General features: G+C 34.0%; 1 protein-coding gene across 1 annotated transcript; it reads left to right on the top strand.

Moving 5' to 3' along the window:
• The first annotated feature begins 2,327 nt into the window (after positions 1-2,327).
• On the top strand, positions 2,328-8,107 carry LOC137715653 (DNA topoisomerase 6 subunit B). Its single transcript, XM_068454993.1, has 20 exons — positions 2,328-2,665; positions 2,758-2,810; positions 3,225-3,322; positions 3,481-3,586; positions 3,949-4,086; positions 4,193-4,244; positions 4,368-4,432; positions 4,538-4,644; positions 4,883-4,985; positions 5,152-5,237; positions 5,382-5,578; positions 5,761-5,876; positions 5,986-6,071; positions 6,252-6,324; positions 6,525-6,616; positions 6,745-6,883; positions 6,962-7,056; positions 7,157-7,220; positions 7,358-7,468; positions 7,789-8,107. The coding sequence occupies exons 1-20, from the start codon at positions 2,572-2,574 to the stop codon at positions 7,936-7,938; spliced, it is 2,025 nt and encodes a 674-aa protein (XP_068311094.1). The 5' UTR covers positions 2,328-2,571; the 3' UTR covers positions 7,939-8,107.
• The last annotated feature ends 3,553 nt before the right edge of the window (positions 8,108-11,660 follow it).

Here is an 11,660-nt window from a genome sequence, read left to right as displayed (position 1 = left end):
TATAAAGAAGAGTTTTTTTTTTGTCAAAAGAAATGGTCCTGCTGTTCTTTTGTACTCAAGTAAAGACGAGTTTTATTTGTTAAGAAAAAAATGCAAAGAAGAGTCAAATAAACTATACTGATATTCATTTACCCATGATACCAATACGTCAAAATGTAATGTTTCCATATAAGTTGTATTCACGAATGCAAATGGCAATAATTCGTTAAATCCGCATATAATAAGACGGCAAATGGATATCAATATTACACACAACAAAACTATACACTATACATGAACAATAATTAACTCATAGTGTAGAAAGATTTTATGACGTAAATAAACCATAAAATCAATAGGTAATATAGAAAACAGTTTAATTAGTTATAAGCATGTGTAAGATCCTTCATTTTCCCGACATGAGATTAATACCCTCAATAGTAGAACCGTAGCACTTGTAGAATGTAATCGAACACTTTTGCCATTCAGAAAACAATTCACTAGAAGCCAAAATAAGTACAAAAGGGATATACACCCTCACCCCCATTTTACTTGAGTACTAACTGTAACATAGAAAACTTGATTCCTGCTTTCCATCTCCTCTACATGGCATAACTTCTACCTTGATGTTGTAGTCGGCAGCTATTGTTGAAGAAACGTGCGAGGCTCTCGATCAAGGTAAGTTGCATCGATCATATACCAGTTACGGGAAGCCCGATCTGTTACCACAATCGTCATTTGATGGATAATATATTGTGAACTTTGGTGAGTAGCAGTACTCAATCATGAATTCATCGTATTTTATTGTAAATTTGTAGTGAAAAGGGGGCATAGATGCACTGCTATAAGCTCGTCTCTTTCAAATCATAACGTGCAGCATTTGATTTTGAAAATAACAGACCTGTGATGTGTGAAAGAGCACACAAAAAAAAAAAATTATGTGAATCAAATCGTCTTCTTTCGATGAGTGCAAAATGGCACAGTTGGTCCTTGTTCTAGCTTCGCTTTTCATGGACCTTATCTTCCTTGTTTTATCTGGTTTTTGGTAATACATTTTAAGCAAGTAATGAGTTGCTTTCGATGAGTCGCTTCAATACCAAGTCAGGAAAACAAAGTCGGCACCAAAGCCAATGCACGTGAAGATTGGAGGAGGAGACGTGAGGAGTGGTGGAGGAGACGTCAGGAGTGGTGGTGGAGACTGTAGAGCCAGAGGGGGAGGGAGAGATTCCTTAGACATATATACGAAGCATGCATCGAATGAGTACTGTTAAACGTAAGAAGAAGATATTGATATTGATATTCTCGTCCAGTCTACTACTTGTAGAGAAATTTTTAGACGTATCTGGAATATTAGTTGAAACATCATATATCATTATATAATTAGAAAGATACTTGAAAATAAAAAATTTCGACCAGATTTATAATGACATATGTGTTCTCCTCAGTATTTTGAGAACGCTGAAAAATCTCTCCTAGAGGGTATGACAATCGATATCTATAGGGCCCGGGACCAGGGCCAACATTTTGAAAATGTTTATTATTATATGCTATCAATAATTGCTATGAAAGTTGAAATTGTCTGAGTGGTGCCATTAAGTCTACGATACTAAACATAATTCTATATGTTTATCTACCCATATTATCAAGAGAAATGATGTTGTTATCCACACTTCAAAATTGTTATTATTCTCTGCATGTTTTTATTCACAAATCTATTTTTGAAATATTAATAACAACTCTCTTAAGAGAATTCATTTTGTCAACAAAAAGCATAAATTGACTTGATGTTATTTAGCACTTATTAACTTTCCACACCCCCTTATTTTCTCTCTTTTTTTAACATTTCTGAACAAGTAATTACCACGTAGATGACATGCATGGAAATTTCTTTTAAGACAAAATAAGACGACGCAAGATTTTAGTAACTCATGGATTGTATCAACGTGATATCTTAAGACATTTTGATTGTTTGTCATGCCAAATCAAGAAACTGAAATGTTCTAACATTTTGTGAGGATCATTTGAAACTCTAAAAAACACTAATGATCGTAAAATAATTGATAGTGGTTTTAGAAGAAGGGCCAAATGCTTGTAAGATATAATTTGAGATGTGATATTCACACACCTTTTTTTATTTTTCCCACACCTTTTTAGTTTTCGGCAATTAGATCGGATGAATTGAGGAAGATCAACGGATATAAATTAACAAGAAATGTGTGAGAATTAAAAAAGAATGTGTGGATAACATCCCTATAATTTATGTCACACATGTACAACATTTAGCGGGAAAGAAAAAACGGTCTATGAAATGCTGATCTTGTACGCACACAAGTCCAGCTGATGTCTAATCCAACCCCCAATCTGCACCGTCCATTATCATCACACCTCCAGAGAAAAAGCACTGTCCGCCGTCAAACGGCTATGCAGCTGATCGCGCCATAGCTCACACACTGTACCTAACAAAACCCTAGCTTCTTCTTCTTCCTCCTCCTATCATCCAAATTTGGGGGTTTTTCCTTTTTCAAATTTGGGGTTTTTTCCTTTTTCAAATTTAGGGTTTTTTGGGGGCGAAGATTTGATTGGGAATTTGAAATGGAAGCTGGAGGGAGCAGCAAGAGCCAGACGGAGCCTAAGAAACGCCAATCGAAGACGCCCAGAAAGCCCAAAGATAGCGTTCTCGAACAGAGTTTCTCTCTCTCCTCTCCCTCTCTGCATTCGTTTTCTGTACGCATGTTTTAGTTTGAATATTCATTAGCCATGCTTTCAATTTTTCTGCAGAATCGCCGGCGGAGTTCTTTGCGGAGAACAAGAACATTGCTGGGTTCGATAATGTATGCTTTTTCTATTACATTATTGTTTTACCTTTCTTTTTTGGACGAAAGTTGGAATCTTATGGTTTCTAATTTAAAGACTAGGAATTTGAATGGTGTAGTGGAGGTTGAAGTTGTTTCCCACAATTTTGTTATGAATTCTCAATGTTTGATGAATTCGGGAAATAATTTTGTTATCTCTTATGCAGTTATGATCGTATGAGTTGGAATTTGGATTTTCACACGCACATGTAAACTGAAAAAAGAAAATAGATTTTCGTAATTCGAAGTTAGCTCTAAAATATAGAAGCATGGAAGTTTATGTGGACCTTAGATTGTTTTGAAAAATAATTGATTGATTCAAGAAAGCAAAGAGCTTGGAACCTTAACTGTCTCATTGTATCTTTCTCCCCTTTTTTCTTTGGGAATTTTCAGCCAGGGAAATGTCTTTACACTACTGTGAGGGAACTTGTTGAGAACTCACTTGATTCCACGGAGTCCATATCGGAGCTTCCTGTGATAGAAATAACGATGTAAGTGCTAGTTATTATACGTTTATGAAATTTGTCGGGCATGTTGGTTCATATGAGTAGGGGTGAATATAGTGGGTAAAGTTTGTCTTCTGATTGGTATCGTTGTCACCTTTGTGATATTGACATATTTCTGTATATACTGAATCTGGCTATTGCAGTGAAGATATTGAGAAAAGCAAGTTCAATTCTATGATTGGTCTTATTGATCGAGATCGTGTTGATGAGGCATTATACGATGATTATGAAACAGCTAAAGCTCGTGAGGTGTGCATACTTATGATGTGACTTTGTTGCTATGTTATTTCCAATTCCTTGATTATCTTATATTATACATGTAGTCATGTATTGACTTGGGGTGCTTTATTTTTCATCAACATTATTTTCTCTCTTCCAAATTATGTGTTTTGTTGCATGTCTTGATTTGGGAGTTCATTCTTAATGGATCATAACTTTCGTCTTCCAATTACTTTACCAGCAAATGAACTTCATGAATTTGGAAAACGCTATATAGGAAGTATCAGATTCTGCGAATATTATTTTAAGCTCATTGTTTCTTATTATTATCATTATTTTGTAGATAACTAGCCTCTTATATATTCCTCTTGTTATTTGTTTTTTCTATCTAGAAACGATTAGCAAAGGAAGCTCGTGCTCAAGAATTACAGGCAAAAAATGCTTCCTCTGGAAAGATGGTCAAAGAACCTCCAGCTGCAAAGACCATAAAGGGTCGAGGTGAGGCTTCATTTTACAGGGTTACGTGCAAGGTATGATGTGCTCCCCATCAACAAGTCTCCAATCATACAGCGTATGTGTTGTTTTTTATTCACTATAACTGTAACTCACATGATTGGTTTTATGATTTAAATACAGGATAATGGAAAAGGGATGCCACATGTTGACATTCCAAATATGTTTGGACGAGGTAAAGTAACTTTGCAAAACTTTTCGTTTGGTTTTGTCTTTTAACTAGTAAACCACATGACCCTCAATGGCATGTCACTTTTATCACATCTTAATCTTTCTGTGAGTTTATGAACTCTTCCAGTGTTATCTGGAACAAAATATGGCTTGAAGCAGACACGTGGGAAGTTCGGTCTAGGTGCAAAGATGGTATTTATTGGCATATCATGTATATGTTCATGACATTCTTCTGTTATATAATTGTTGCATGCATATGTATAACCCCAGTTATGACCTATGTTTTTTTTTATGCAGGCATTAATTTGGTCAAAGATGAGTACAGGGCTTCCTATAGAGATCTCGTCATCTATGAAGGGCCAAAATTATACTTCATTTTGCAGGCTGGATATAGATATTCATAGGTATGACTTGGGCATAGTATAAGATATAATTTCTGGATTAGTGGTTGCTACCTGAATCTTATTTTTATCATATATATCCGTATATGCTTGTATTAGTGTTTATATCATTCCTATAAAAAGTTAATGTGTCTATTTTGTTCATATCATAAAATGGAAGTTCCAATGGTAAAGAATATACTTTATTTTTAAGGTTTAGGCGCTTGTTACGCATCACAATAATGCTTGTTTATGCTTTCAGGAACATTCCTCATGTCCATTTACATGAAAAACGGGATAACAAGGTTCAATGGCATGGAGCTGAGATCCAAGTTGTTATTGAAGGAAATTGGACAAGTTACCGTGTATGTGCTAAGTAACTGACTAATGACATTTAATTCATTACAGATACATACATGCTTAACCATATATGTCAATCTGATGTGTTATGGTTAGCTTTGAAAAATATTGTTCAGTGTAGTTCACTAAGCTCGTTTCATTTTAAGCTAATGAAAATGTTGGCATGTGCAGTCCAAGATATTGCATTACATGCGACAAATGGCAGTTATAACTCCTTATGCCGAGTTTCTTTTTAAATTTGTATCAGGTGCAGCAGAGTAAGCTCTCTCTCTCTCTCTCTCTCTCTCTCTCTCTCACACACACACACACACACGCGCGTGCGCGTGCACATACACACAAAGGCGCAGTTTTAGAATTTATGTCCTGAACAAATTCGTACTAACATTTTACTTTTCATGCAGTAAAAGCATTACCATAAGGTTTGCTCGGAGAACAGATGTGATGCCTCCAGTTCCTCTTGAGACAAAGCACCATCCATCATCTGTTGACTTATTGCTAATAAAGCGCCTCATTGAAGAAAATCCAAAGCAAAACCTTTTACAGTTTCTTCAGCATGAATTTGTTAATATACGAAAAGCATATGCTGAACGACTAATTGGTAAGTATTTTTCACTGTGATCTGAATAATATTTAGTGTAAACAGAATTTGAGGTAGTTGTACTGTTACATTCTTGCAGAGTTTCTGTGCACATCCTTTGTACACTATTAAAGGTTGGATTTTTGTCATGATTGTGGTGCTATTGCTTAGATGCTTAAGCTGGTATTTCTTCCTTTTTTCAGGGGAATTGGGTCCTGAGTTCAGTCCAAAAATGCCTATTAAGTCTCTAACTTCTCAACAAATTGTTCGCATCCATCAGTTATTTCGTCAAGCTAAATTTGATGATCCTAGTGGTGATGTAAGCATTTCTTTTTGGTCTCTGTTCGCTTTACATCAGTCAGCATAGAATAGATAGTCTTGGCTATGTGGTTTGGAACTTTGGGCTATTATTTACTCGCTGTTTTCAGTGTCTGAGTCCTGCAGGGGAATACAATCTTCGTCTAGGAATTATAAAGGAGCTGCATCCAGACATGGTCGCAACTTATTCTGGAAGGTTATTTGAATTCTAACTTTGCTAATTCATGTGATTTATTTTCTAAGAATTCCTGTAAACAGCTGACTGCTACTATTCTTTATGCGCCTATTTGTGTTTTCTACTGATTGATTGACTTTGTACACAAGCATGATTGACTTTGTACCCAAACGCTGTTTCTTTACTTCATATTCTATACAGTGCCCGAGTTTTTGAAGGCCACCCATTCATTGTGGAAGCTGGTGTCAGTGTGGGTGGAAAAGATGTCAAGCAAGTAGGTGATTCTGTATTAATAATGATGGTTAATATAGACTAAGGAATTAACAAATCGTAAACTGGAATTTTGTTCTTCTCGCTCATATTTTCTTTAGATGCCATTTTACTTGATTATTACTTGAGTACTACAAAATGTATGTTAGAATTTGATTTGTTTATCCAATGAACATTTATGAAGTTTTTGGGTTTCCATTTTAGGGTTTGAATATTTTCCGATTTGCAAACCGAATTCCACTTCTTTTCGAACAAGGTGCTGATGTTGTCACCAGGACCGCTCTTAAGAGAATCAAGTAAGTCATAGTAAACTTTCTCATTGTTTGCAATTCTATTCTTTTTAGGTTGAGAATTGTGTAGAAAAAAGAAGGGAGATAGCAGTCTAGTTTTTATATATAACACAATGTGAAAAATATTCTTTTAGTTGGAGTAGTTACAAGATCAACCAAACTCAGGATAAGATTGGTGTCTTTGTGAGCATTGTAAGCACAAAAATACCCTTTAAAGGAACAGGGAAGGAGTATATCGGAGATGATATAACTGAAATAGCTTCAGCTGTCAAGGTCAGTGGCTATATTATAATTTTTCTTCATTCAATGTATAATATATAATCAAATTATGTAACAACGATACCTCGACAGTCTGCCCTTCAACAGTGTTGCATCCAGCTAAAAACCAAGATAGTGAAGAAAATGCAAGCTCGTGAACAGCAGGAGAGAAAGCGAAGTTTGAGCAAGTAAAACTAATCATTCGTTTGGCCTTTATTCTTAATTTGATGCGAATGATCATTCTCCACTCCCTGTAGGATTTGAAGCAATCTAACTGTGAATTTGCAGGTATCTCGATAATGCTTGTACTGTTTTTTATGATGCGTGGAAGGAGATCAAAGCGCAGAATTCGGTGAGAATAGAATGATTTTATTTTTCATCTCTCATAGACGTAAATAAACTGATTTACAAGAGGTCCTTCTAAATAAGGCTAGGAAACAATAAAAGGAAAAGTGATTACAACTTAATGAAAGTTGTACATGCCAACAGGAACAATCACATGCAGCAAAGAAGCAACGCGATGAAATGTACAAGGAAATATCAAATCAAACAGTTACAAAAGAAATACTTAAGGAAAAGCTTTTACAACATGTTGAACAGGTGGGATGATGCCTTAACTGCTCATATAACAATTTTCGTGTGGCTTTTCTTTCCTTTTTCGGCACTTTGTATTTATTTACTTTGGTGTCGGGGGTCAGTATGCATATCATCGGTAGCTGTGGAAAAATTGGTACTCAACTATACTTTGCTTATTATTACTTATGCATTGCTTGTAGTGAGGAACTAACGGTATTTTTATCTTGAAACCAATGTGATTATGAGAACATCTGGTTAGAAACTGGGACGAAGGTGGATGTAGACATTTATGTAGTCCAGTAGATAAGCTGATGTTAAACACATACCCTACTCAAAATTTTCAGGTGGACTATGAGATGGCATTGGAGTACGCTACGCAAACCGGAGTGAGTGAGGAACCCAGAGAAGCGATATTTCTGCAGTCACTTGAAGCAGCTGAAGATAGCTTTATTGATTTGCATAGTCCCACATTTGTCTTTCGGCTGTTCCGCTAGGAATTGGTTTGATATTTCAACATCTTCTAGTTCATTTCTAACTGCAAACTATGTCTGAGAATCATGCTGTTACTGATTGTTTCAGTTTGTATGTTATTCAAAGCTAACGATTGAAAAGGCATCCTTGAAGCTGAATTATGAATTTATGATTGATTCAGTTCGTTTGATATTCCTAGCTTGGGGAGAATTTTTACCCATTCTTCTTATCTCTCTTCTCACGTGACTAATCATGTCAGAGGAAACAAGTACAGCGGGTTTCGAGTAAGTTTCTCTTGTCACCATGACACCTCCTAAGCTGGGAAGATCTAGAAGCCGGTGAAAGCAAAATGGTTACAGACCAATTTGGGATGAAAAAGAATCTAGGAGCCAAAATGATACAAACCGAATATTTTAGAGAGCAATTTTTAGTTATCCGAAAAATGGAACCCCTAAAAGCCTCTTAAACCAAAATGTACTAAAATGAAGGTTTTCTACTATCAAAAAGTTGCTTTTCCTTTGAGATGCAATGAAAGTATGGACATATATTCTCTTCGGATCTCATTGTCTAGAGTTTAAGGACTAGGCAATTCGGATCATTTAAATTGAATCTGATGATCCTCATTAACTAAATCTGTTAGTCCACCTCACACAAACCAATAGCTCCGATCTCTCTTTCACACAAATCAAGGGTCGAGATTCCTAGTCTTTAGACTCTAGAAATTAAAGTCCGAAGAGGATACAAATGAGCAGTAAACTCATGTACGAGACTTGTGTGGACAAATGGCCTTCTTCTACCAACAAGCCCATTTCAATCCTACAGCTAGAAAAAAAAAGATGTGCAGAAAGTAAAAAATAGTGTACATACATACCTATGAGGATAAAGATTCAATTGTTCGAGTTAATGGACATATTTTATTTTATTTATTCAATTCAATGACTTAAAATAACAAAATATGCGTAAAAAACTAAGCACGTGAAAATCAACTCTCGTTTTCATTTTTGGCTTTGCATAACCTAAAGTGCACGCCTTGTGCATGTGCTTGCGCATGGTCAAAAATCATGACAACTATGTGTGTCACATCAGGAAAAGGTCAACAACCATACACCGAAGTAGGGTTTATTTTCTGGTCATCTCGCCATTTTGGTGAACTTGATGGTTCCACCTAACACACCTACAAAATACGACTCCAACTTCAAAACAAAAAAAAAAATTCATTTTCTTCTTTTTGTTTAGTTTCTTTATTTTTAATTTAGTTAATAGTTGCTCATATTCTCCATATTCATACGTTTTACTTCTTTTTTTGAAAGGTTTAACAAAATATTTTCGGTATTTTTCACTTTTAACGAAAAATCACATTTATACATTTTTTCTGATACTATTCATTATACCTTTAAAAATGGTTTTTCACCAAAAGAGGTTTTTTTGGACTTTTCGTTAGTTTTTTATTTTTATTTTTAATCCATTTATGTGCATCAAACATAAGGAATGGGATTCAAACTTCAAAGAAGTGAGGCGTTTCTCGTGTATATGAGCGGAGGATCATATGGTCTGATTGTCCGCACCTATGAATACCTTCGTCTTTCAAGCGTTCAAAATTTTGGCAATACTTGCTGAATAATAAATTAAATACCAAAAGAGAGAAAGGTTTTATCTTTTTTTAATATCTAAAAAAAATAGAAATTTAATTCATTATCCTATGATACCTAACAACAATCTCTTTCTCATTATTTTTCAACTGCCAGCATTGTGGGCATAAGTTTTGCAAATTTAATTCTTGTATATGAATGTGGATGGTTATCTTTTGCTTTCAATATTGGCCCCATGAAACATCCATATCACAAGAAATCGAATTTTTGGCCATCGGTATGGCCAAATAAATTAGTTTGTGACATATAATTTGATGCATATGTCACTTTCAGAATTGAAGTTGTATCCATGGTGGCCAATAATCATGTAATCAAATACTTTATACAAAGTTTTAAATCATTTATATATGAGAGTGGATCTCGTGGCACCACTTGTTTTACACAATTCTTTACATACGTTTTTATAGAACCCACTCCCTTAACGTATTTTAACGATCTTAACCGTCTATCTTTTATAACATTATTCATGGATCATTTTTGCAAAAAAATTATACAAATCTAAAATTATTAAGACATTCATTTGTAATAAAGAAAATAACCGAATATGATTCTACAAAGAAACCTTAAACTCTTGATTCAACAGTTATATACTTTAAGATTTGAGTGAATTTTTATAGATAAAAATAAAAATAAAAAGTTGATAAATTTGAAATAAATAAAAAATTATAGTTAAATAATAGTGTGCATGAAAAAATAAGACTTGTGCGTAAATTATTCTCCTCTTTATTTTAATTGCAAAACAAAACACAAGAGTTTTGTCAAACATATGGTAAATACCCCTTAGTTCACGTCACCTTCTCTCTCCTTCAATTAAGGAAATTAATATATATTATTTACACTTACACATACATATGGCGACATTGGATAGTTTTCAATGTATTTATACTATGGGACGATATGTCATATATAAATAGGAAATAGGGTTTTTTTTTTTATTTTTTTTGTACTTATATAATGTATTAGCGTATGTGCCCATATTCTTAATACACTGAGAACTTTTTCGATGACATGAGTTGAATGCAATGATTTTGGGAACAACCTCACCCTAATGTAGTCCTTTACATAAGAAAATGTTACTGCTATGAACAGAACTACTGTGGGTCATCAATTTAATGATGTGACTTTAACCTTTTTAAGGATATGTACCCTCATCAATCAATTCATATTTTCATTTCCCATGCGAGAATTAGTAAAGCTATTGGCCTTTTTCTAAGGTAACATCTCATAAAAATCAAGAATAATGTTTGACTGTTGAAAAAAATAGTAAGTCATGCTGAAAAAGGATAGGTGTTCATTTGTTTGGAGTGATGTTGGTTTAAATTTTCAATTCTTTGTTTAACCACATGTTCATTTATGATTAGAGACTTGTTCATTTCAGTAAGATTTGCTACTTTTTTTTCAACAGGCAAGCATTATTCAAAATCAATTAATAACTCTTCAACCTTAGTATGTAAAACAAGCTATATGGGAAGAATATAAAAGTTGGCATAGGTAAAAGTCGATTTTGAAAATTGTCGAGTTTAATGCTGGTCTATTATGTAATAAACGTTCGTCGTTAGTTTTTTAGAATAGAATATCTTGTATTATTAAAAAAAAAAAAAAATCTAAGGTTGGTAGGCTGATAGTTCATGATCGTATGACAATTGTCACTTTTCTTTATAGTAGAACATCGTTGTATAATGAAATAAAATAAAATAAAAACCATAAGTAATGTCTAGAACTGGCAATCAAGTGATTGAAACTTTTTACTTACCCTATAAAATGGTTTGTGGTAGGCTTTTAATTTTGTGACTAAATTAATTTACACTTGCGATTAAGGCTAAAAGTCCTTCGGATTCTCCTAGCTTGCATAATTTGATATATTATTTTTCAATTTTCACCTTTTAAGTAAAAATCTTAGTGATATTAAAGACGAAATCTCTCATATATATATATATATATATATATTATTTTATCATATACCGACATGAGATCCTATTCTTCAATACTACGATGTTATGAGTTATAGATGATACATGCACTTTCGCATAAAAATCTTAGAGTTTCTACACATTGTTTATGTTAAAATATTACAAATGCGTGACCAAAATGCTCAA

The sequence above is a fragment of the Pyrus communis genome, chromosome 14 (genome assembly GCF_963583255.1).
Source record: "Pyrus communis chromosome 14, drPyrComm1.1, whole genome shotgun sequence".
Taxonomy (NCBI): Eukaryota; Viridiplantae; Streptophyta; class Magnoliopsida; order Rosales; family Rosaceae; genus Pyrus; species Pyrus communis.
Note: the sequence above shows the minus strand (reverse complement) of the source record. Positions and strands in the feature narration are given on the sequence as shown.

Bases quoted from the DNA above. Each gene is read 5' to 3' on its own strand.
- LOC137715653 (XM_068454993.1), top strand. From the start codon at position 2,572: ATGGAAGCTGGAGGGAGCAGCAAGAGCCAGACGGAGCCTAAGAAACGC. The intron at 2,666-2,757 runs GTTTCTCTCTCT...ATTTTTCTGCAG, and splicing joins AGATAGCGTTCTCGAACAGA to AATCGCCGGCGGAGTTCTTT. The intron at 2,811-3,224 runs GTATGCTTTTTC...GGGAATTTTCAG, and splicing joins ACATTGCTGGGTTCGATAAT to CCAGGGAAATGTCTTTACAC.